The 24993-nt window shown below is 51.2% G+C and overlaps 9 protein-coding genes across 9 annotated transcripts; 3 read left to right on the forward strand and 6 right to left on the reverse strand.

The window, feature by feature from the left end:
• Positions 1-631: 631 nt before the first annotated feature.
• On the forward strand, positions 632-1189 carry MRS44_016592 (uncharacterized protein; the record flags this gene model as incomplete). The annotated part of the gene is made up of 4 exons (XM_046282020.2): positions 632-752; positions 810-850; positions 915-962; positions 1043-1189. 4 exons carry the CDS (start codon positions 632-634, stop codon positions 1187-1189), a joined length of 357 nt encoding a protein of 118 aa, XP_046130822.1.
• Positions 1190-1767: 578 nt separating this feature from the next.
• MRS44_016593 (uncharacterized protein) lies at positions 1768-2924 on the reverse strand (the record flags this gene model as incomplete). Its single annotated transcript, XM_046282019.1, has 2 exons — positions 1768-2700; positions 2751-2924. The coding sequence occupies 2 exons, from the start codon at positions 2922-2924 to the stop codon at positions 1768-1770; spliced, it is 1107 nt and encodes a 368-aa protein (XP_046130821.1).
• Positions 2925-4910: 1986 nt separating this feature from the next.
• Positions 4911-6855, reverse strand: MRS44_016594 (uncharacterized protein; the record flags this gene model as incomplete). The annotated part of the gene is made up of 2 exons (XM_046276679.2): positions 4911-6499; positions 6558-6855. The coding sequence occupies 2 exons, from the start codon at positions 6853-6855 to the stop codon at positions 4911-4913; spliced, it is 1887 nt and encodes a 628-aa protein (XP_046130820.1).
• Positions 6856-7191: 336 nt separating this feature from the next.
• MRS44_016595 (uncharacterized protein) lies at positions 7192-8936 on the reverse strand (the record flags this gene model as incomplete). The annotated part of the gene is made up of 4 exons (XM_065618086.1): positions 7192-7204; positions 7261-7615; positions 7669-8742; positions 8798-8936. The coding sequence occupies 4 exons, from the start codon at positions 8934-8936 to the stop codon at positions 7192-7194; spliced, it is 1581 nt and encodes a 526-aa protein (XP_065474158.1).
• Positions 8937-9306: 370 nt separating this feature from the next.
• On the forward strand, positions 9307-11632 carry MRS44_016596 (uncharacterized protein; the record flags this gene model as incomplete). The annotated part of the gene is made up of 7 exons (XM_065618087.1): positions 9307-9442; positions 9609-10177; positions 10229-10279; positions 10339-10460; positions 10517-10715; positions 10775-11120; positions 11310-11632. 7 exons carry the CDS (start codon positions 9307-9309, stop codon positions 11630-11632), a joined length of 1746 nt encoding a protein of 581 aa, XP_065474159.1.
• A 122-nt stretch (positions 11633-11754) lies between these two features.
• MRS44_016597 (uncharacterized protein) lies at positions 11755-13940 on the reverse strand (the record flags this gene model as incomplete). Its single annotated transcript, XM_065618088.1, has 13 exons — positions 11755-11775; positions 11827-11849; positions 11908-12052; positions 12111-12147; positions 12209-12267; positions 12315-12347; positions 12405-12540; positions 12589-12626; positions 12678-12747; positions 12798-12963; positions 13017-13191; positions 13438-13669; positions 13729-13940. 13 exons carry the CDS (start codon positions 13938-13940, stop codon positions 11755-11757), a joined length of 1347 nt encoding a protein of 448 aa, XP_065474160.1.
• A 1725-nt stretch (positions 13941-15665) lies between these two features.
• MRS44_016598 (uncharacterized protein) lies at positions 15666-17315 on the reverse strand (the record flags this gene model as incomplete). Its single annotated transcript, XM_046272827.2, has 3 exons — positions 15666-16018; positions 16066-17086; positions 17139-17315. The coding sequence occupies 3 exons, from the start codon at positions 17313-17315 to the stop codon at positions 15666-15668; spliced, it is 1551 nt and encodes a 516-aa protein (XP_046130815.2).
• A 2572-nt stretch (positions 17316-19887) lies between these two features.
• Positions 19888-20898, forward strand: MRS44_016599 (uncharacterized protein; the record flags this gene model as incomplete). The annotated part of the gene is made up of 1 exon (XM_065618089.1): positions 19888-20898. The coding sequence occupies one exon, from the start codon at positions 19888-19890 to the stop codon at positions 20896-20898; it is 1011 nt and encodes a 336-aa protein (XP_065474161.1).
• A 1460-nt stretch (positions 20899-22358) lies between these two features.
• MRS44_016600 (uncharacterized protein) lies at positions 22359-24663 on the reverse strand (the record flags this gene model as incomplete). The annotated part of the gene is made up of 4 exons (XM_046272164.2): positions 22359-23393; positions 23445-23857; positions 23910-24115; positions 24167-24663. 4 exons carry the CDS (start codon positions 24661-24663, stop codon positions 22359-22361), a joined length of 2151 nt encoding a protein of 716 aa, XP_046130813.2.
• Between the last annotated feature and the right edge of the window lie 330 nt (positions 24664-24993).

A 24993-nucleotide genomic window follows, 5' to 3' on the forward strand; every position in this document is an offset into this window, starting at 1 on the left:
ATGATGATCTAGGCTTGGAACTCACCTTGTCTCCTTGATACGTGTTTGTTGGACGCGTCATTTTTCACAGGCGCACGCACGGTGAGAAATGGCCGACATGGATTGAACGGCCCTTCAATGATCCGTCTTGATATCAACAATGATACCTGTAATGACGAAAACAACTTAGAGTTACTATCATCGCCCTTGTGTTGGTTGTGGTACGGTTCAGGAACAGAAAGCCGACAATGGCCACATCCGGCTTGGCAAGTCGGCTTGAAACAGTGACCACCTCCCATCCACGATCTTCAGGTCGGACCGTTCAAAGGAACGGCATTCTACTGCACTGTACCGTACAGGATGATACTCACCTCGGTTATTGTCAAAAGTCAAGAAAATGGCTTACCCCGCAAACTGTCACTATCCGTAACCCTATGGGATGACGTTTACCCCGTAGACGCCGAGCTGACATTTTGAGTTTTATGACGCTGACATGATGAAGTATTCAAGATCTGACAGCTGATGAGGAGTACTTATACAGATCAGGGAGACGCCAGTTGCTCCCCTCTTCTTCACCTCTATCTGCTCTCTGACTGAGGAAACCCTTACTATCAAAACACTCAATCACGTATACGCATAAAAAAACATCAAAATGCCACACGGGTCGAACGTCGGATACCCCCAAAGCTACGACTCTGGCGACCAGCAGCACTACAGTGCGGCTGCAGTTCACAAGGAGGGGAACCTGCACCAAATCAACACAGATGGATATTGTATGCCTTGAAGAGCTTCTGGTGGGCCACAGGAGTGTTATGCTAACCAAGAGTCAGTGGACAAGAACAAGATCATGAATGAACTGGCAGAGAGAGATGTGCGTATTTCACATAGCGTTACGGTGTAATCTTCCTCGACTAACTGACGATTTCTACTTCCAGATCCAAGAGCATGTCAAAGAACGAATGAAGAATGAACCTGGGTTCGCGGTAAGTGATGTTTCATTACAATTGCTATCTCCTTGTGGTAGAGCTCTGTGCAGTTGCTAACAGCGTGCTCCTACCAACAGGCGATGCGAAACGGGAATAAACCCTCGCGGGGCGCTATGGTCGACGCCGAGATTGCTAAAGAAGAAGCTGAAATGCTCGCCGCGAAGAGAAAGAGCAAGAAGGGTAGCATGGGCAGCATCTCCAGTTCGGGGTCGATGAGTGAATAGGAGCCACGTCCTGACCGAGGCAGGGGAGGCATGGGCTTTGGGGGAGACAACTCCGCCAAGGATGGTAAATGATAAGGGGTTGTATAGTAAGCTCAAACTCGCCTACCACTGTCGGTAATTGGGATTTGTCTTGAACGATTTGGTTTGGATGAGATAGGGATGGGAGCACTCTGTCGAATGGATGGATCTTTGACACAAGCAAAACGAGACATCCCCAGAGTGTAGGGATTAATTCAATAGTTGCCAAGAACACCACGAAGCCCCTTGATCGCGATTTTTAATGGCCCATCAGGTCTAGCCACTTGCTAAAAGTCCGGCCAATGACAGCACAAGTTCTTTGACTCTGAGTCCCCAAGGTCAGGATGGATGTATTGGTAGCACTATGCATGTTAAAGAACAATCTCTCTGGCTCTAATTTTATAGCGAATTTCAGAAGATTCGTTCCTAGGGGTTTATGTATGAAAAAGTACTTATTTGAATCTGGACGCTCCTAACGTCCTATGATTAAAAATACATGAAGATTCATTCAAAGTCGTGTTCTGTAGGCCGTTACAAGTATACAAGCGTTCTTCCATCTTTTAAACCATATCCTCAGCCCTCGTACCGTTACCAACAGGCCGTCGAGGAATGTGAGATGAGTGATGATAACCATTTCCATGCATGCCCTCTCCACCATCGCCCTTGTATCCATGTCCAACGGCACTTCCACCATGAGCTCCCCAACCAGCTCTGTGCGTGAAGACCGCATCGATCAACTCAGCTCGGCCATCAGCATACATGAAAGGAGCACCACGGTTGAGGGGGATATGGTTGTATCTCCAGTCCCAGACAGCGGCATAAGTCATGCGGTATGCTGAGAAGGCCATGACAGTGCCTATGACAGCACCTGCGAAAACGTCGTACCAATTGTGGAATTCGTCAATGGTGAGAGCTCCACCGATGAGGCAGGCACCGAGAATAGGAGCGTAGATGGCGATAAGCTTCCACATGGAAGGGTGATAGTTGGAAAAGACCTTGAGCTTGGCGTTGAGGTACAGGTAGAGATAGACGAAGCCCGCAAAGGCAGCAGTGGTGTGGCCACTGGGCATCGACTCGAGACTATCATCGATCTGATCAGTGTCACCGGTGCAGATCTCGCGTGTGTAGTAAAGCTTAAGGAAGCCCTTCTCATTGTAGCCCGAATTGGTTGCGCGTGAGAGATCCGGCTTGCACACGTCGAGGAAGTGAGGTCGCAGGCCGCCGATGAGCCACTTGACAAAGACCTGGAAGACGGCGGCGCAGATGAGAGAGTATAAGAGACCGATGACGGCGTTGTTGACGTCCCAGAAAGATCGAATGCGGATCTGCATCACAAGAATGATGAAGATGGGGATGATGCTGGCAAGAAAGGCGGCGAGCCAGATGGGGATGATCTCATCGCGAAGAGGGTATCCAAATTCGGGAAAGACAATCTCGCCGTCGGAAAAGGTGACAGGGAATGATCTCGAGGGAGCGGGCTTCGCTTCGTAGACCTGGGCATCGGTTGTTAGAAGAGATGTTTGAGAGTTGGAGGATGACTTACACCAAGGCCAACAGCACCCATGCAGATCATGGTCAGAATATCCAGCCAGGTGCACTTGAGCCACTGACCGAAAGTCGGTCGCCTCGACATTGGTAGCGGATCGTGGACGCGCTTTTGGCGTCTGGTCGAGGGGCCGGCCGGGTGCGGCGACTTGGACCTATTGAAGAAGCCCATGTTGGCGAAGCTGGTAATGTCGGTTGGATGGAGGCTGGTATGATGGCCAACCGCAAACAGGCTGACTATGCGATCAACTTGATGTGAAATTGTTCGTTAAGCTGGTCTAGCGTTGACTTGAGAATGGAAGCTGTTCTTCTATAAATTCACATTTGTAGATGGTGATTTCACTTGTTTACTCGCAACCTGACGTCACCATCGTCATGATCAGTTACCAGACAACGTCGAAATCGTCCCTTCTGCAACACGCTACTCGCGTGCCATCTACACTCTGTGCTTGTTTCGGTAGCATCCCCCTTACGCGGCGACGTCATTGATCAAGCTCATTTCCTGGAAACGTGAGCCTTGGACGGCAGATTCATGCCGAGGGGGCTTTCCGCGCGGCAGTTTGGTGCCGAGTTGGCCAATCACAAGTCGCAATCTGCTGTCCTAGCGGCACAGGGATCGCGGCTTGGCCTTGATCTGGGACCTGCTGCTGTGGCTTGTTTTTGACAACAAATATCATGTACACCGCAGTATTCAGAGAGAAAATGTTAGGCTATTGTCAAGGTAATGAACGTGGAGATTGGTGAGGTCGCGGTGCATTGTGGTGATGCAAGAATGTTGCAGCCATGGCCCATGCTGACGTCGAGAACTTTTACTTACGTAAATCACAAATACGAAAAAGAAGGTGAAAAACGACGTGTAAAAAAAGCCGATTCATCGATTTACTTCTTAAAACAGGCTTAAACCAGAGTTTTAACCTCAAAATAACCTTGATTCCCGGTTGTCGAAGAGGTGCGGTCGGTCGGTGTGGCTCGTCATTGTGGCTGGTGAACCTGTTCTCTGATGAAGGCTTTTTGTTCGTACAAGACATTTTACTTGTGTTTCCCTCTCTATTCGATTTCGATACTCACCGTGATTATAATGAGACTGTTTCTCACGAGTGCATGCTGTTGTGTGGTGCTTCACTCTTTCGTTGTTTCCCAAGTGCACTTGTTCCAAGATGATGTGGTCCAGGGTAGTTAGCAGTGTGAAGTGAATCCGGGACATGTTGGGCTGATCAAGCTTATGCGTGTATGTTTGCTAGTATTGTTTAGACCCTTTTCAACGGATCATAAATGACTGTCTTAATTCTTGAGAATCTAGATTTTATGAATTGATTGGTGATCGACGCCTTCGGTTGGGTTACTTCATAGTGATGGTGACAAACTCAGCCAACAGCACCAACGTCTTCACTTAGACAATGGATGGCTCTTCAAGACCCCTACTCTATTGAAGCTACATATCCAATACAATTCATCAATCCATAGCCTGACCCTGAAAAGGGTTGGGGAGCCACTCATGCTATCATCAAGGACTCATTTGGTGGTGCTGGCATGTTACGGTGGTCCGCTCAAGGCATGGCTCATGGACACCAGATCTGGACCAGACCCAGGTGAGGCGACTTCTGTACGTTAAGTAGAATCTCCTGAAAACCAGCGATAAATATTTCCTGGATATCTTACGCAGGGGGTCAAATTAGGACGGATCACTGATGCCGATACAATTCAGCTTCAGCGTGAGCAGGTAAGAAAGCATACAAACAAACACTCGTCACCATTGCGATCGATATTACCAACCCAAAATACGGACACATGCCAAGTTTTCTAGAACACTATACCGTCATAGCGCCAAGAAGTGATCAGCATGCAAGCTGTTTGACAAAGAGGGCCGTGCCTGGCCAAGCCGGGAGATTCGCAATGACAGTCTTGGCACGTCAGGGAGAAACCATGGCAGGGTTTATTGATCAAGGTCCATTTTGGGGGCCGAAAACGATGTAACTTGATAGAAAAGGTGTGGCTTGAAGTAGATGAACACATGCGCGTGCCCAACTTGTAATGCACCTATTCAAGAAACATCAGGTGTTGAGATATGAACTACCTCGTCTCGTATGGTGGGCTGATCAAAGAGCGAATAAAAGCTAAGCACACCCGGGTTGCCTTGAATTTAAAAAGGAAAGCCTCTTTAAATGATAGTAACACTGGTCAAATCACCCCCAACCCACCACGAAGGAAATCCAGCCCGGGGCTTTACCCTATCCCATCTGCTCCTTGGCTTGTCTCTGGTGTTCCAGATTTCATTCTCATTCTTTGGGTTAGCTTGAAACAGCAACAACCCATGTCGCTGATACAATGTCTGGCCTTGAGATTCCGATTTCCTCAGCACGAGGGAGCAGAGAAGATCCTCGGCCTCTAGTAGCCGTAGGCAGTACAACGGCTCGTCATCTTGAGTGTTGTCGCCCGAAGGAACCCATTCTGCGAAATCTTGGTACAAGCATGGAGATGAGTTGACCACCATGTCTGCCTCAGCCACTGTAGTTTTGACAAGAATACCACTAAGAACGATCCGTGAGTCCTCACAAGATTCGGTCCATGGCTGTATCCCTTCGCCGTGCTGGGGCCATTTCTCGACGCTGAAGTGAGCTTCGGGGGCGCTTGGTGTCTCCTTGGCATACCAAATGATCTTGGTTTCCAGGGAGGCCCAGGACCATGTCGGCGCGCGCCACTCAGGCGCCCGTGATTTTTCCTCGTCAAATGGGTCAGTTGCCCAGGCGAGATCAGGCACGAAAGAATCTGCCCATAGACCAGCAAAGTGCTGACTCTCGCGCATCGGTGCCATGTACTGCGCAATACCGTCGATGGCCATTAGTTTGTCACCTGGATGCGACAATTTTAGTTGCGTATAAATCTCAACTACCTCGTACCATTTCGAGACGAGAGCGGAAGTGTCCAAGTGCGCTTCGGCTGGTTGGAGTTTTGAGTTGTCCGGGAACCCGTAAACCTGGGCTTGGAAGCCACCTAGAATAGGCGAACACTGACAAACGTTGCGAGAACGGCATTCCCATACAAGCTCCTGGCTCGTGAAGTATAGAGTTCGGGGCGAGAGAAGACGTTCCTGCATGACCCAAGCGCGGTTCATCAGAGGATAGTCAAAGAATCGGTGGTTAAAGTTGAACCGTGCAAAAAGTCGATATTTCTGCCCGGATTCGGGGATGGTGCCAGCTATTTCGATCTTTGGAGAGTTGTAGAATAGACCACCTTGACCGCTCGGCGAAGAAGCGGCGGCGAGAGTGACATGTGAGTTCTCATAGATCTGACACATCTGCGAACCCTCCTTTATCCAGCATTCAACGTTGTGTTGAATGATGCAGAGTGAATCGATCCAGATGTACCGATACCCAAGTTTGCGAGTGATGGCAATGGCATCCTTGAAAGTCTTGGGTAGCGCTGCGGCTGGGATCTCTTTTGTGTACTCCTCGTACGTCTCATTGTTGAGTTGCGCAGTGATACTCTCCGGAGGCCCCCAGCAGTGACTCAAGGCGAGGTATTTGGTCTGCGCCGGATCCAACTCATGAGTGTCGACGACTCGGACAGACGTTTCTTGGACTTCCACCAGCCTTGACGGGAGAAATCCATCGGGTGCATTTTCGCAGAGTGAATGATTGTCTAGACACTCCTTGAGGGCACCTAAAGCAAAGGCGCTTGACTTATCCGAGTCTGTTGATGTTGGGAGATCATCGAAGAGAGGAACGCTCTTCCAGGGACTGGGTAGTTCTGTTGCGAGTCAGGAAATCATCCAACAAGCAGACCCAAGGGCGTGGGGTGAAAGTACCCGGAACCGCATGAATCAGAATATCGTGCTCGATTATAAAAGGCTCCTTCTCGATTCTCACATTCAGCTCCCACTGCGAAGAATCTTCGGGGTGAAGCATGTCAGTGCGCTGTCGTCTCTCAGTCGTCCAAAGTATGTATTCAAGATCTGGGGACGAAGCCTCTGGTAGTAGCTGCCGAACAGCCTGTTGGACCGCATTGCAACAAATGCACCCATTTTCAGCAGCCTTGTAGAGTTTTTCGAGAGTTCCTCGGGCGTCATCCGCCGCAAAGTCACCGCAGGACTTGCAAGGCGACATGGTGACTCAAAGGCTGATACCTCGGGTTGAAGATGAAAGATTTGGGATTTATTTCTGCCCAACGATGAGGTTGGGTCAAAAAGCGACCCCAATCTTGGTGGCTGACCACCAAGTGTGGCACACTTTACTCGTAGCTTGGCGCTACGACCTAACATCGCGACAACGTCGACAACGACACTGAAATGTAAGATCGCGAGTTATTGCTCGCGTGGTGTCTCTCCCGTCAGGAATTAAATTACAAAAAGGCCATAAAGGAGATATGTTTACTCTATAAACCCCTTTAACCAATATCTATAATGTAATACCTCTTTTTACTCCTTAATAACTAAATCATTCTTATCTCCCCTTACTTCATGTTAGTTTAAACTTGTAACCTTTCTAGATCGGAAAGAATGAGTTACATACCTCGGCTCAATAGATGATCTGGCATCACCGCTCTCAACGCTGTTAATAACTGGGCTTCGTCGAGAACGCTTATAGGCATTAAACCAAGAGCCTTTAAAGAGATAGTCAATCTCCTCGACACTGAGACCAGAGATCTCCGGAACCATAAAGAACACGTAGACAAGAGCTAGAAAGCACCAGCCAGCGAAGAACAGGAATGCTCCCCAGTTGTCAGTTGTCTTCAGGAGCGAGGGAATGCTGTACTTGACGGCGTAGATGAAGAGCCAATGAAAGGTTTGACTGACGGCTCCGCCGAAAGAGCGGATGCGGTTTGGCCACAGCTCGCCACCGAAGATATAAGGAAGGACGAACAGGCCTTTGCACTCCTGTCAGTAACGGAACCACATGACGATTATTTCAGAGACTTACCGACGGCGTACCCGAAGGCGTGAACGAAGAGGGCTGCAATGGCTGCATGGGATGCGCTGGATGAAAAGGGGCCTTCCTGGTGGAACTTGATAAAGACACCAATGTAGACATGCGAGATCAGCTGCATTGCTATTCCCACAAATAGAGACCGACGTCTTCCCAGGGCGTCAATGAAGAAGAACGACGCGATGATGCTGAAGAAGAACTTGGACATGCCGTACATGCCGCTCAAGAACATGCTACGAGCCGAGTCACCGCCCAAGCCCATGATGCTCATGATTGGAACAAAGTACGAGGTGACAGAGTTGGCACCCGACAGTTGAGCAAGAGCGTATGAGATCAGGGCTTGTTGAAGGCGGCGGAGGTTGGAGGGGACGGTGAATGTCTCTTTGACGATGTCAACAAAACTGGAGCCCATGCCACTGATCGAGTTCTCGATGTCTTGGATCTCCCTCTCGATGCGTGGGTGATTGGTTGGTAGACATCGCAACTTGGCTAAGGTCGAGACAGCGTCGTCCTTCTTGTTCACCATCATGAGCCATCTGGGGGATTCGCAAATGAAGAAGCTGGCCAAGATAGCAAAGAACATGAAAATTGCAGGCGAGAACCACACGATCTGGTACTGGAGCCTGCCAGGGTCCATGTGCAAGAATATGCCGTACACACAAAACACCGACGTGAACAAGGCGATACCCATAGCGACGGTGTACCAAGCTGTAAGGAGGCCACGTATCTCGGCGGGAGCGAGCTCAACGATAGACATAGGCCCGGTGACACTGAGTGAGCCGATCCCTATGCCAGAGATTATACGTGCTGTGTACAAGCCGGCCCACCCGGGGGATGCGGTCGCGATCATCTGTCCGAGGATCCAGATCGAAGCGTACAGACGAAAAGACCATCTCCTGCCGATTCGGTCGTTGACGAAAAACGACGAGGCCGCACCAACAGCATAGCCGATGTAGATGATGGAGATGAAGTTCTGGATATCGCTAGCCTTTGCGCCCGATTTGACGTTGAATTGCTTTTGAAAGCCGGGCAGAGAGGGAACGACAGATGAAGATCCCTGGTCCCAGGCTTGTTGCCAGTTAGCATGAAAGGGTGCTTGTAATAGAACGAAAGGTAGACTCACTGGTTGGAAGGCCTGCCAAAGCGTAGACGGCACAGGAGAAGAGTAGGCTTCGGTTGACCATCAGATCTCGCGGAGTTGCTTTAATAGTCCGGGCATATTTTGCCAGGACTGACTCGGTGAAGATTTCCTTGATGGGCATTCTGACGTTCTCTGTCGTTGTTTGTCAAGTCGTGATACTGGAGCGGTTGAACTGACACAGCAACTGGAGGGACTATCCAGCGCTGTTATATGCCAGCATTGATGGTGTTTAACAACACTCTTCTCATCTCCGATATCTTGGCCAAGCCGAGAGCTCAGGCCTGTACCGGAAGAATACGAGTCGCGATTCAAGATAGGGAACCTAGTGTTCGGAAGAATACGGCCAGCCAATCGGAAAGGGGCATAGCATATCTTGGTTAACCGACTGGCCCCATGGCTATCATCACCCCGCACGCATGGACTTGGCATCTCTGATCTGGTCCACCTCGATTCCCTGACAGGCGAGAGGGTCTGGTCTGGCGTGGCAAGACATGATATCTTCAGATACCAAACGAGATGCTCCAGGCAAACAGCAGGAGCCGAAGACAAGGGCCTCTCCGGCGGCGACGGGTTCCAGGAACGAGAGCCCACCAAGCATGTTTGAACTGCAAAGAGAAGAAACTCAAGGTGACTTCAGGGATGCAGACCTCCCGAGCAAGAACACCAAGGCTGATCTGATTTGAACCAGTGCGATGACCAAAACCCTGCTTGTGGCAACTGTAAGAGGCTGGCTATCGGTAGGCATCAACCGAAACTCAAGTATGAAGCAGTTCATTGCTCATTGACCTCATAGCCTGTCTTATCCAAGACCCCAAAAGCAAGAAGACGAGACCCAGAAATTACCTGGAGGTCCTGGAAGGCCGCGTCGCCAGCCTTGAGGGCCGTGACGACAGATCCTCTTCAGGCACGACACAATCTCCACTAGGCCCTGCAGGAGGCTGCTCCAATGGAGGCACCCCGTCAACCCAACTGACACCAGACAATGGCGAGGGAACCAGCGACTTGTCATCCAGAGTGGGCATGTTGGACTTTCGGACGACACAGATGGAGCCCCAGTATCTCGGTTCATCGTCTGCGTTTGCGTTTTCTCGCATCATCAACTTCTCTCTCAGCAGAGACCTGCCCAGCGAACCCACACTGGCCAGCCTCAACAATAGGCATGCATCACCACCGTCTCCTTGTCTGTTACCGGAGTATGAGGTCGCTCTGACGCTTAGCAATGCCTATTTCAAGCACATCCACCCACAGTATCCTTTTCTGCATGAACCGACCTTCAGAGCTTGGGAGGCAAGACACTATGGTTCATCTCATGACGTAACCGAAATAGGATTTTCTTCGTCGCCATTGTTCTTCCTCAACATGGTAAGATCCGGTAGCAATACCTAGCCGAGCTTGGGGCTGACGGCATGGCAGGTGTATGCCGTTGCATCTCTTCTCTTACCGAACACTCAGTCTCTGGCCGAGGTGAGCCTCAACTCCTGACCCGAGACATGCGCCCCCGGAGCTGATGCCGTCTTGCTCAGCAATTGTACATGTCTGCTCAGCTCTTTACCGACATATTGTCCAAAGATAACCTCGAGTCCATTCAAGCCCTATTGTGTTATGCCATGTATTCTCTTCGCTCGATGGACGGACCATCCCTCTGGTATAAGCGACATGCTGGCTTAGCTTGATTGCCACGGCGGCTGATGAAGAAATCAGGAAATTATCCGGCCTCGCACTGCGTCAATGCATCGAACTGGGCTATCACCGGGGCATAAAGCGTCTTGCGCCCACCGCAAACCCACTTCAACAAGAAATGCGCAGAAGAGTCTTCTGGGTTGCGAACGGAATTGACTGCACCGTGGCCTTGAGGCTGGGACGGCCACTGGGTATCCCGATTCAGGAGATCGATGCCGAGGTAACGCAAATCTTGCACCCAATAAATCATTGCCTCGTACTAAACACCTGAATGCAAAGTATCCATCAGATGTTGACGATTCTGCCATCACTGAAGCCGGCATCACCAGTCCGCCTCGGTCCCACCACAGCCAGCCAGCGACAACAATGTCCACTGCCATCCACGTGTTCAAACTACGGCATATCTGGGCTCAGATACACACCTCGCTGTTTTCAGGCGCCTCGCGATCAGACGTCGAACATGGTGCCTGCCATCCTCGCATCAGAGAGTTACGGGCAGAGTTGGACACCTGGCTAGCGGAAGCTCCACCTTCACGGCCAAGACAAGATGATGATCTGTCCATCTTCTCTATAAGCACTTGGTATGAGCTGAACTATAGCTACACCATGATGCTATTATATCGAGGTCAGTTAGCAGAGTATAGAGAGTCAAACAAGCAGGTTTTTGAGGAGTGTATCCAGGCTTCCAGGAACATCTGTCAATCTTACCGTCGGCTCTATATAGGGACAGCAGTTAGATATACGTGGGGGACCCTTCACTGTCTTTTCTTGTCTGGCTTGACATACCTGCATTGCCTGTGGACTTATCCTGCAGTTTTGGAGTCGGTTCGCCCAGAGGATGTCAGCAAAACATGCACCGACTGCACCATGGTGTTGGTGGCGATTGCTGAGGGTTGGCAAAGTGCGGCGCCTTATCGCGATACCTTTGAAGCCCTTGCAAACCGTACAATCGCCATGGTGATCAATAAGAGTCGCTCAGCCCCAAGCCCGGCTCCCCCGTTAGGCGGGGTTGAGATCGAGGATGATGACAATTGGAGCCATTGGTTAACCGACATGGCGGAAACTGGAGTGTTGGATGGAGTTGATGGGCTGTTGGCAGGATTTATAAGTGACTTCGCGACGCATCCAGATTATTGAGAGAATTCGGTTTACAGAAGTCTAGTACTATCAAAGATACATGGTCACCCAGCCCTTTTGCCCCTATCCTATTGCCAAGGCAGAACCAACCTAGTTGCAGATTGGTTGCAAAATTAAACGCCTTATAGCTTTTGCATGGGAACCTATTTCACAGTCAGTTTTGTGCTTAACATTTGCCATATAATTGATCCTACCCGCTTCATCTTGAAATCCTGAGCTATTCGGGGCCAGTCAGCACATGATGGTTGATTAATCGCTGATTCAGAGGCACATACCAGAAGCCATCTTGAGCTTGGACATCTCTCTCGGGCCATCCTCTCCCTCCGACAGACCGTTGTTCGGCTTACCCTGCTGGACAACTCGCCACTTCCAGACAGGTGTGAACTGGTCAGGGACGCGCTCGATTTGATTCTTGACATGCTGACATGGACGTGTTAGCATATGATGCTATTATAAAACCAGATGTCGTGAGACCTACCTTTCCGAGCACTGGGAGAAACTTGAAGCCATGTCCACTACAATGTACTTAGTAAATGATGGTGAACCACACAAGACAACAAGGATGGGAAAACTCACGAGCCTCCTGTGCAGATGAAGAGGGAGTCCGAATATCCAGGCACGTAGTCAATCACGTACTGCGACTGTTAGTAATAAACACAGGGGGGATTAGCAAAGCACCCACGTCGTTGTCGATGCTGTCAGTGTACCAGCACAGCTAAATTTGTCACACATCAGCCTTGATCTGATCAACAGTCTCTAGCGTTGCACCCACTCTGCTATCTGTGAAACCAAACTCGGTCAACTCAGGAAATGCCTGGGCAATGACTTCCTTCATCCGCGAAAGGCCGTACAGAGGCACCGTGTTGATGCGCTTCTCCGTGTACTTGGTTCGTGGAGTAGAAATCCGGCTGTAACATGTTAGCCTGCGTCCATGACCTCCAAGATGCTGGGCCTACAGGTCTGGCTGCGTTGGGTGAGCTTGGAAATTGGTGAACTGTCTCGCATGTAAGCAACCAAGTGCGGGACGGCTATAGCTTCAACTCACTTTACGGCCCCGAAAGCCGAACTTGAGTCTCCCTTCTTTGGAGATGGGGAATCCGCCACCCTGGTAGTAGCTAGCAGGAGGGTCAGCACAACGTCTTGGGTGAAAAGGGAGTACACAGACTCTTCCCCTTCTCCCCTGCGATAAGACCAGACGGGGTAGTTGTCAGGGTGGAATTTCTTCCAGAGGTCCTGTCGGTGCTTCGGAATGTCAATGAACATGACAGTTCCTGCCGTTGCTTCGACAGTCTGGTGAGCTTCCGGGATGATTGATGCAGTCCAGCTGCCGGCTGATGTGTGTTAGCCTTGGGGAACAGGCGTGAGGCAGACTGAATCTACTTACCAGCGACGATGACCAAGTCTCCAAAGTGACGAAGCCCATCGCACGTCTTGATTCCAGCCACCCTCTTGTTCAAGCCGTCGTTCTCGACGATGAGGCTGGAGAGCTTACCCTTGGGATCGCCCAGGACGAACTTGACTCCGACTTGCTCACAGAGGAACTTTGCGTAGATGCAGGCCTACACTCATGAGGTTAGAAGTTGGCACAAAGCAGAGAGACCTGGTTCTAGGATGACCTGCCTTGTCAGCGATGGTAATGCCTCCCTGGATGTCTATGAAGCCATTGGTGTTCCCGCCATTGATCCTGTCAATGATGTGATACTTTTCAACCCACTTGGGGTCAATTTGCCCCAGCCTTTTCCCGTCTTGAGCATTTCCCTCAAAAAGATGTCAGTCGAAAGGTCGAGAATCGCCGGCGTTCATACCTTGACAAATTGCATCCTGCGGAATTCTGGTGCCGTCTTCTCCATCGTCTTCAGGCTGTCTGCATAGTAGTCGCGCAGCTCTGGACCCTCGGCGAGGAAATACGATCCGCAGATGTAGAAGAGCTTGTCTTCTGGGGTCAAACCCTCAGGGAGATCGGAAACGTTGGCCTCGGTGATTGCCTTGTTCCACGAGAGCCAGAAATCTCTCGCCTCGATGGCCAGGTCTTGATAGCTAAGGAACTAATGTTGGCATTCCCTTCCAGCCAAAGTAAACAACGGGGGCTATCTTACTCTGTCCTCTCGGCGTAAGCCATGCGAAAGACCTTGTTGATATCTGCCGAAGCGCCATCGCAGCCCCTTGAGGGGTCATACCCGTTCTTGTCAAAGGCACATCGGTCGAAGATGGTGATGTTTCTGTAGCCACCGCGCGCGAGCCACAAAGCGCTGCTCAGGCCGAAAACGCCACCACCAACGATGAGGATCTCGGAGTCGTGGGAAAGCATGGTGAGAGAGGAGTAAAAAGCCGACTATGCGGGTAGTGATAATTTTGTTTGTACTGCGAGGAGCCTACTACGGGAAGAGTGGGTGGCGTGTCTAAGGCAGTCCTGGACGAGAGTGCAAGACATGACTTTATATGCGCAATCACTGGTACGACCATATCCGTTCACTGTGTTAAGCTAGTTGCCGCGGTGCTTGCTGGCGTTGAGCCCGGAGAGTGATCCGACACTCTTCGTATTCTTCCGAGTCGCCAACCATGGCTTATCTTTCATGGCCCACACTCCGGATTCCGACTAACCGCCCCCGAGAGGTGTTCGGAAGCTACCGATGTATGGACTGCTCCGGTACAGTATGGTCCAGTTGGTGAGGCCTTGGCATCTCGGCACCGCCCCGACTATATTTTTCTTCCTTGATCAATCCGTACTCCCTGCTGAATTCTCTCCAACCTTACCATGGTCCATAAACTCATCTTTCACCCATGCATCTCCCACTTTGTGAGACTCTCGTCCACCGTCGTGGGTCGAGATAAGCTCATACGACTGTTTCAATTTTATTCACGGTTTAGGATCTGGTACTTGACAAGACACGACCATCTGATTCTTTCCAAAGAGCGATGGATTGTCTTTATGGGTCGCCTTGCACTTACGCGAAAGGTGCTACGCGCTGGCCGGAGTGTGGAACAAATCCAGACCGCCACCAAGGCCGCCAGCGCCTCATCCAACGACGTGGATCACGATTGCTTCCTCCGCTACGTCTCGGTTCTTCGTCATTTTCTCTTGGCTGCATACCTGGTTTTGGACAACGCCACCATACTAGACAGCCTAGGGCTCTATCCCTGGAAGAGCTCGCGGCGCATAACTCTGCAAGCCGCCCGGTTCTGGTTCAGCGCTGTAGTGTGCGGGCTCTGTACACAACTCTACTCCTTCCATCGAATGATGCAGTGTCGGAAAGACAAGGATGGCATGGATACCAAAGCAGATGGTCATTGGTGAGTGCTTTGGCCGAGCTCTGTGGCTGTCGCTGTGTGCTGATGCAAGACCGGATACTAGTAATCACGCCTTTGACAAGTTTCAGCTTCTATCAAACCTGTGTGACTTGGGAATCTCATCGTCTGCGGCTGGACTAACACAAATAAACGAGGGTCTTATTGGGATCTGCGGCGTTATTAGTAGTGGTATTGGGATATATAGACAAGTGGTACCGACCTCTTAGTAGGGAAGGTCAGTCTGAAGTTAAAATATCTTATTATCGTAGAATGCGTCATTGGTTATTGCTTAGGTTCTTCTTCAATAGGAACGCTTATTCTGAATTATTATCGTAAAGGCAATACCTGCCACGCCCCTGACAACATCGCAACAACGCCAACAACAACACCAAAAAAGAAGATCGCGAGTTATTGCTCGCGTGGCGTCTCTCCCGCCGGGAATTGAACCCGGGTCTCAAGCGTATTGTGAATGACAAGCTTGCATACTGACCACTATACTACGGAAGACTGGTGGTTGTGATCAACCACTGTAGTGAGAGGATTCGATGGGACGGTGTGGAGATATGCGGGTTATAGCCCACGTCTTCCGCCAGAGGATGTGAGTGACTGTATGTATATTCATCGGCATCTAAATACTCGTGGAATGACTATAGGTACTCAAATATCCCAGCCGTCTCTCGTAGAAACTTTGCACCAGACGCGTGCACGCCTGAGTTGTCCCCCAACACCACATGCAATAGAGTCATCATAGCGTGTAAATGAAATCAGGGCGCACATCACCACTGATGGCCTTCTGCTCATCATTCATGGCGTCCCACTTGGCGTCGCGCTTTCCGCTCCTGCGCGCCATGTTCTCCCAACGCAGCGCAAAGTGCATGAAGATGGAACCACCAAGCAGGAAGACGATCTGGTACGCAAGCACCGTGCCGTGACCGGTCCAGTAGCGAGGCTTCTGGCGGTCGAGGTAGATGTTGGATGAGACGACACCATTGAGGTTGCCCCAGCCGACAACCATTCCGAGAACGATGGCGCGCTTCAAGGAACCCTCGATGTTGTTGTTGACCCAAGACACGGTGTTGGAGACGGTCGGATAGATTCCTACAAGAGGTTAGCCAAGGCACAACATTAGACAGTGTCAAACTTACCCATTGCTCCAAGGAACACGGCGCCGTATTGAACCTTGGGTTTGTGACTAGCCAGCAACATGATGAAGCCAATAATACCCACGCAAACAGTGGCAATGTTACAGAAGCCTCGCCATTTCGTCCGATCCGCCGTGAAACCAACAAAGATGGTGGCCAACGCCGCACACGCGTACGGAGGCACGGAGAGGAGCTGCGCCCGAGTGCCGACGTAGCCCATGCCACGAAGGATAGTGGGAAGGAAGAGAGAGAAGGCATACAGAGGCATCAGGCAGCCCATGTAGATAACCATGTACCCATACGTCTTCCAATCCTTAGCAGCAGCCCAGATATATCGCCTATCAAAGTCTTCAGCTGTTCGACCCTGACGGTCCATGATCAGACGGCGTTGAACACGGATGCGATCCTCGGGGGACAAGAAACGGGCAGTATCAGGCCAGTCAAAGACCATCCACCAGCAAAAGATGCCAATAAAGACGGTCGCCAAACCCTCGAGGATAAAGATCCAGGCCCAGCCAGCCTTGCCACCGATGCCGTCCATCTGAGCAATGGCAGCAGCCAACAGACCACCAAACGATCCGGCGAGGGCAGCAGCTGAGAAGAAGATGGCCGACCGGGCACCAATCTCAGAGCTCTTGTACCAGCAGCCGAGATAATAGTTGACGCCAGGATACAAGCCAGCCTCGGCTACACCAAGGAAGAATCGCGCAGCCAAGAGACCAGGATAGTTGTGGCACAGACCCATGAGGGTCATGACGATGCCCCAGGCGATGATGATGCTTGTAAAGAAGATGCGCGGTGTCAGGCGCTTAAGGAGGCCGTTGGTGATGGGCTCAAACAGGGCGTAGCTGATGAAGAAGATGGTGAGGGCCATGTTGTAGTCGCCCGTTACCATGCCGAGATCTACTTCCATGTTCTCGAGACGGGCGTTTCCAATATTGGTTCGGTCGAGGAAAGAGAGGAGGTAGAGGAGAGAGAGCCAAGGGATGAGCCACAGGTCAACCTTCCACATCAGCTTCTTGTCCTGGTCATGGTCAATAACATTCATCAAGATGTAGATGTGTAGAGCAACTAACAATTTCCCGGCGCTCCTCTTCACTCTTCCCCGCGTCGGGGTCGGGCAGGTTTGCCAAAAGCTGAGCACGCTCCGCTTCGATGGCAGACGTGGGAGGAAGCTTGGAGACATTCTCAACGTCCACAGTCGTGGGCTTCTCTGGCTCCGATGGCGGCGTTCTAGTGCTATCAGTCGTCATGGCGAAAGGCTGAAAAAGAAGAACAATGATTGACAGCTCATCCCAACTTCTGGGGGAACAACACCGCCATATAAGAAGATCTCAAAGGCGGCCCGAATACCGTTTTGTCTCTTCCCTCTGATGTGCCTCGGCGCGTTGTCCACCCCGATTCCCTGCAAGCCCTCACATGCGGGGACGGGGAGAGGTTAAAGTTGCTCAGATCTGCGATTCGCTCTAGGCAATTAAAGGAAGGTAATAAGGATCAACGTGGAGAGGAGACCTTTCCCCGCGATTAAGTCTAATTGGACCGACCGGGTGAGGAATGTCGATCGTGGATGGTTTTCGGAGGCTGTGATGACCAACTGAGCAAGGGTTGCGAGCAGCAAGATTGTAAACCCCCCCCCCCCAAATGCAAAAAGGCTATCAGCCTGAATGCATCCCCCGGCTGTGTGATGCAAGAGGAGGCTGCAGAAAGCCAGCCACCGAGGGATCTGATCTCTCTCCCGTGCTACGTGGCTTCTCGTTGGATTCTCGTGTGTTTCTAAATACGGAGAGATGAAATCCAACACCATGTATTCCTTTATTGTCCGGGACATGGAACACGTTTGTTGGTTGGTTGGGGACCATTCTTCCCGTGTGTCACATCGAGGCGTAAGCCCTCTTCCCCCTCTGCATGGCTGTGCCGTCACTTCCGAAACAAACACAGAGGGACATTTTGTTTCGGGCTTACGGGGCGCATATTTACGCTGATCACAATGTTGCAGCGGCGGGATATTATAAATGATGTCCGAAGGAGGGTCATGTTGGCAGCTTACTGGGGCGTTTGATGCCCCCAACGACGCTCTTGGCGCTCGACATCCAGTTTGCCTTCTCACATTTTGCCCCCCATCCAAGCATCATGTTAAGCTTAAGAGTAGCCGCTCTGCTGAGTCTTGGCTTACCAAGACTGGATGCAAGCTCCACGTGGCAAAAGCTTGATTATGGTGTGCGGCCTCTCGGCCATGATGGAGGTGGCTGTGTTCTCCAAATGTTGCGCTGTGCTCAACCAATGTGACGCCATTATCACTGCCGGGCGAGCTGTCCCTGTAGATACAGCATGCCCGTCAGATAATAATCCGCAGCCATCCTTTTTGTACGACCCTACAGCACCGAGCTTTTCCAGCTGTAGAATCCATCTCCTCACTGGAACTTTTGTACCACCACAATTACCGCCGAAACTTTCCGGATCAGCACTAGCGGTTACTGCGGGCAAGCCAGAAATAACCCCGGGAATTTGGTTCGGGACGATACATGTACCCAAATTTCGACACATAGTTTATTCGCAGTTCTGTGTCGCCACCACCAGACACAACTGAAGTCAACATCACCCATGCACCCGCCAAGCTCTCTCTCCTCTTGGCGATACAACGTCCGGCAGTTCCGCCGCCAATGAGGCAGGTGGCGGGGGTAACTGCTCTCTTGGCGTGGATGGTTCCGTCTTGGCTTGGAAAATGGAAGAATCCATGGATTACGGAACGGTCGGTGCCTATGAGGCATTGCTGCGAGACCTAACCCGACGAGGTGAGGAGTCCGATCAATGCTACCACGAGGTGAGATATTGGTTGCATTTCTTTCTGGACGAACGGAGATAATCGCGTGACAGCTGTCAAACATTGATAGGTTCGGGGCTTTAATCTTGTGCCCAGGCGCCCGGATTCACGTTGTCTTGGCCCCGATGTGTCTTACGCGTCTCTAAATGTCACACTGTCGCGTGGAATACCCTGCACGAGTCATGGCCATGTAGGCAGTGGAAACAACAGCGAATTGAAGCATCTGAAGAATTGCCTTCATATCGGGTCACGTTGGTCGCCGGCGGCCGGACGCAAACCGCACGCTGCCGACATCAAAAGAGAGCCTGGACAATGCGTCAATGCAAGGATATCCACATCATCTGGGGTAGATCTGGGGAAGGATCACGCGAATCTCAGTTCCGCTTATCACCCCGGGCCCCGCGAATGTGGCAGTGGTGGGTAAAGATGAAATGACGTCCAGGTTCGTTTCGCCAGTTGACAATGGATACAGAAACCATGACAAGGAAATTACCTAAGTGTAAGAAAGGGCCTATCAAATGTCGCAAAAGAACGACAAGTAGTTGAAGAATTATTGATCACTTCATCTATTTCTCATCATAATGCTGCTTCCACCGGTGTTCCGTGTCACGAGCCTTTGTTGACTAGGTTAGAAGGTTATAGACGACTCAGGATAGAACAAATGGAAGCTGGAAAGAAGCCTGAGAAGCGTGCCTGAGCTTCTTAAATAAACTTTGGCATGACACTGTAACTTTGATGGCAAATGTCGCGTGCATATAGAAGAAGCACACGATGCGCGAGACTTTGAGAGGTGGTCACGAGTCCAACTTGTCGTGATTATAAGAATAGCCATAGCTTCGGCATCGTGTCTATATGATCTCATGCCAACGGGAACTCGGAAAGCTCAAGTTTGATCCTGATCGCTGCCTCGACCATTCAACTATACTATCATCACCTCACTAGATTTCGAAATGGGAGATTATTGTTGCCGGTGCGGTCGTCTTGTGGCCTGGCCCAAAACCACTATGAAGAATGTGGCATCGCGCGTCAAGAGGATTGCCCGTCGGCTCCGACTATCACCGGAGCAAAATCTGGATTTTCCTCTCGTCCAACTGCCAGTTGAAATACTCGCGAGAGTGTTTAGCCATCTGTCAGAAGTCGACAGGCACGTGCTGGCCATGACGTGTCGAGCTTTGTGGACCGCTGTACGTCGACGCGATGAACCAGTTTCTTCCCTCTCCCAGCACCAGTACCTGGGTTATTTGACCGCCATCTCGCGAGACAACCCAGATCTCTGGGTTTGTGAGTTGTGTACCAAACTCCACCCGGCGAGTGATCGGACCTGCCCCCGACACGGTCGAAGAAGCCGTCTGGCCGGTAGCAGCATCAAGCTATCTCTCCAGCATCGGCATGTCCAGCTCGCTCTGAAGTCGGAGCGTCTCGGCAACCTTAACAAAAAGCAAAAAGAGAGGCCCGATCAACTCACGATATCTCATAGAGCCTACATTTCAACATGCTCTACGAGAATGGGGGCTGTGAGATGCGAATACGCTGTGTATCCCAAGATCGTACAAGGGAGGTACATGTTGTTGTCGGTTTGGACGTACGAACAGCGGAGCGAACCAATATCCCAGGAGGCCATTGGATGGCTGTCGATATGTCATCATCAAGGACTCAATTTTACAACGGCATTTGTTGAACGTCTTTTCTGGATGCGCGAAAGGGAAAATGTCGAGACGGGCGGCAGAGCTTCTGAGGCTGGACACTCGCTACGCTTTGCTTTCGAGCTTGCTCGGCAGCGTCCGAGAACTGGAGTTAGCGGCTCTTGTTCCAAGTGCCCCGTCGACTTCTCGGTAAATTTCTCGCCCGATGTAATGACTGTCCAGGCTTGGCACGATTTTGGGCCTGAGGGCACGCCGTTGGACCCGGCTTGGATGGTCCATGTACGGCCTCGATTTGGATCCCATGACCATGACCTGACACTTGGTCACACCGAGGGAAGTGTTCGAGATCTATATGAGTCACAAATATGGTGAATAGCATAGCGAGGATTGTGGGTTTCTTTTCATCTCAATACGTGGATTTAAAACTTGATACTGACCATCTTTCGTGAAGTGGTTTCCACTGTTCTTCATCCCTCTAGCATGCTCAATGTTTGTCTCGATATAAAAGACCAGGACCCAACCATATTGTGCTCTCCAGATATCTCCCAAGCTCATAATCTCGCAGTAGCCAAGTCCCAACCCCGAGTAGTCAGTTCGACACCATCGGCAGCTTCGATCAACCGGAATTCCCTTGTTGGCATGCAAAAGAATGGTCGAGTGAGAAGAATTGCCGAGTCAGGTCGAGGGGACGTTCAGAGCAAGGTAACGACGAAGACTTGGCAAATTGGCGACGATGAGGTAGAAGTCGAAGACAGAGATGAGAGTTGGAGGCACGAGGCGACGTTATCGAGGGACAAAACCGCGTCTGTGATCTGTCAGTTACCAGCCACGCTCCATCGTTCGTGAAGAGGCTCACGTCCAGCAGATATTCTCTGAGAGGCGGCAGTGATACTCAACCTTCCGGCAGATTGAGATGACGCTTAATCAGCCGGAGCTGCCCACTCAACCGTCTCAGGACCGTGTCGGGGTCCTCCAGGACCGCCAGGTCCAAGGCCTCGATGGCCGTCTCCATCCTCTCCAAGTCATCCAAGTTGTCGAGCTCCAAATCCAACTCCTTTATCCGACTCTTTCGAAGGGCGGGCTCTCCTTCACTTCACACACTTCTTAGCCGCTGTGTTAGCGACGACGCAAATGGTGGTGACCGCACAAAGGGTGTTGATGATGGTGCAAACGATCAGAGTGGTAGACATGGTGGCGGCGGCGACAGCGTTGGGGATCTCGATCTCGAGGAAGAGAAAAGAGGACGAGTTTTGATGGTGGCGTGTCTTTATCGATGCTTTTTGACGTTTTGGTTGATTGAAATGAACAAGAGAGAAACGAGAAGACATCAGGAACTGGTTGACATGGAGGCAATGTCAACAAATGGATACCACCCTGTCGCTCCTTCCGCTAGTAGCTGCCCTCTCGGGCAGCGAATGTACCTACGTCTAGTTGTTCACCTGCCGCGCCTACTAATATTATCCCTTCTCTTGGGCCAGTCCCTTAATACAAAATCCTAAAACTAGACAGTTATAATCTTATAAAATAGTTCTTAAATGAAATTCTTAGATTAGTTATTTAATATACTATTCTAAGCCCCTTTCTAGGAACATTATCGAGGCAGCGCAGTAAGCTTGGCCTGGACTCCCGCGCGAGACCATGTCTGTATTTGTAGGGCAAGACGGCGAATAAGCTCAAGAAAGGGTAGCATGGAGCTACTACTATCATTATCATCTAGCGTCAAATCGTAAAGTTAAGGATTGACTTGAAATGAAGCCACCCCGTCTGCAAAACCAGTCTCTTCCCACTCCTACACCACCAACACCGAAACAATGCTACCCACAAAAAGATGCTTAAGTCTTGAGGATATTGGCAGCCACGACAATACCCCGAGCAGTCTTGCTAACCCAGTCCTGGGCCACAGAATAGTCGCCGTCCTTGGCATACTGAACACCCTCGGTGATGCCAGGGAATGTCACAGCAGCGTATCCGGTATCGAGACCAGGAGCAGTGACGACGTGCTTGTAGAACTCACGGTTAGGAAGACCGCCTTGTGAGATGAAACCACGCTGGAAATCGCGGTACTTGTGGTTGACAACCTTCTTGAGGATCTCGTCGTTGCGCTCCACGGCGATCTTCTCGAGGGCCTTGACCTCATCTGCGCTCTTCTTGAAGTGCTTGATGGCTTCGTCGAGCTCAGAAAGGTCGAGGTCGGCACCTGCTCCTTCGGTATACTCGACGAGGTCGTCGTAGTACGCTCGCAGTTCGACAGCGTAGTTCTGGGTATCGATGGGGAGGATCTCATCACTGGCCAAGTGGTACGCAATCAGAGCCAGATACTGACCCTGGGAAGCATGCACATGGAAGCCAGGGTCGCCAAAGGTCGCCATCCAGTGATAGGTGTCATAGTTGGAGTGGTAGTGCCAGATGGGATCGCCGGGACCACCCGAGCTTCCGACATCGAAGGAGCTGATGCCCCGATGGAGGAAGGGTGTGTAGTCAGATCCAGAGCCGAGGACCTCGACGACACCGCCGGATGCCTCATGCCAAGCATCGTAGAGCGAGATGTTGAAGCCACCAAAGTTAGGATGGATGATCTTCTTCATGGTCTCTGTCGCGAGAGTATGAAGCTCAGGAGTAGTGGCCAGGTTAGGTCGGGGGCCAGAGACAGCAACATCAATGTTGAGATACGAGACAGCGGTCTCGGTGAGCCAGTTGACATGCTCCTCAACCCACTCGGTAGAACCAATGAGACCCCATTCCTCGGCATCCCAGGAAGCAAAGACAATGTTTCGCTTGGGCTTCCAGCCCGCATCCTGGAGCTTCTTGAGGGCTCGAGTGAACTCGACAAGGATAGCAGATCCGGAGTTGGGATCTCCGTTGCCACCCTGAAGTGGTCAGTCGTCAATGTCTAGTGGGGGAAATTGGAGCCTACTCACGACCATCCAAGTATCTCTGTGGTTTCCAATGACAATAGTCTCGTCAGAGTTGGTACCGTTGATGACACCAATCACATTGTGAATCGGCGCAATGCTATCACGAGATACCACATCAAGAGATAGCTTCACGCCCGGGGCGGGGCCAGTGCTGTATTCGGCATCAAGTGCGCCAGTCCACCTTGTTCGGTTGACTGTCTCGGCAGAGATACCGTGGCCGTCTAGGGCCTTCAGCAGAGGCTCGGCTGCCAAGTATGAGATGGGGAGAGAGGGGATCTTGGCGATCACATCAGAGTAATCGGCTCGGGGCGCATCCTTGTGAGAGGGATAGCCAGGAGTTGTAGGGTCGCCAGGGTGAGTTGAGAGGAAGAGAGTTGAGCCCTTTTGCACAGAGCTGGGGTTTCTAGCAGGGCCATCTGAAAACAGTCAGTTCATGTTCACATATTCTTCTGGTCCGTTGAGACATACCAGGATAGGCCTCGTAGCCGTTGGCAACTGTGACGTTACCATCGTCACCAGGATCAGTAAATATGATGGCTCCAATGGCGCCGTGGTCTTGAGCATTCTTGACCTTGAGCCCACGGAACAAGCCGCCGTACTTGATCAGAGCAATCTTGCCCTTGATCTCAACGCCGAGCTCGACGAGTCTCTCAAAGTCATCAATGGAGCCACGGCTAGTATCTGTTAGCCATCATTCTATGTCTCCCTCACGTAAGTGGTCTTACCCGACGTAGACGTATTCGGCAGACGCATTACCGGTAGGAGAGTAGCCCAACCACGTCTGTTGGGAGATCACATCCAACCCTGTAACATCGTCTTCCTCTAGTACGTCCTCCTTGAGGTTTACCTCTGATACTTCACCGCTGGCACTGGTATGTTGCAGAGAAGCACTGACTGGGTACCGCAGGAAAACGTGGTACTCGCTGAGATGAGCATCGACGCCATTCTCGTTCCATCGGTCAGCAGTCCATTGCGCTGCGTCCTTGCCGTAGCCAGCGAGCTTGTTCTGGTGGCCGTAGTAGTCGGACCACTCATCAATGGAGACGTTGTCAAACGAATTGACCAGGAGAGTCTCGTGGTCATTCAATATCGGAGGCCACTGATCATTGCGCTTGACAAGTGGCTTGCGATGGGTATGCCTTGCCTCTAGGTTAAAGTCGCGCTGACAAGCAGACGCGCTAGAAGCAAAGGCAGCAAGAACAGAAAGCTGCTGGACACGCATGATGAACTCGCGATGCCAATTGAGCTTGTAAAAGACGCAAGGTAGAGGGGTAGTAAAATGATTGACATCACCGGGAAGCACTGAGACTATAAATGCACGGCTTGCATCTACTCCATGTGGCATGTTACCATGCAGCTCTGTCATTGTGCCATTGACCAGGCAGAAGGGCCAAGTCTATCCAAGACCAGGGATGAGCTGGGTCAAGCTCCATCTGATTTGCCAGCACTATCGTGACTCTGTGCTACGTCGGGTCAGCTTCCTTTCCTAGGCCGCACCACGCAGTAAGCTTACGAGCTCTCGAGCTCGGGATAGGTCCCCGCCATGTCGTCA

Source organism: Fusarium solani (genome assembly GCF_023522795.1).
Source record: "Fusarium solani strain SB1 chromosome Unknown bctg00000012, whole genome shotgun sequence".
Lineage (NCBI taxonomy): Eukaryota > Fungi > Ascomycota > Sordariomycetes > Hypocreales > Nectriaceae > Fusarium > Fusarium solani.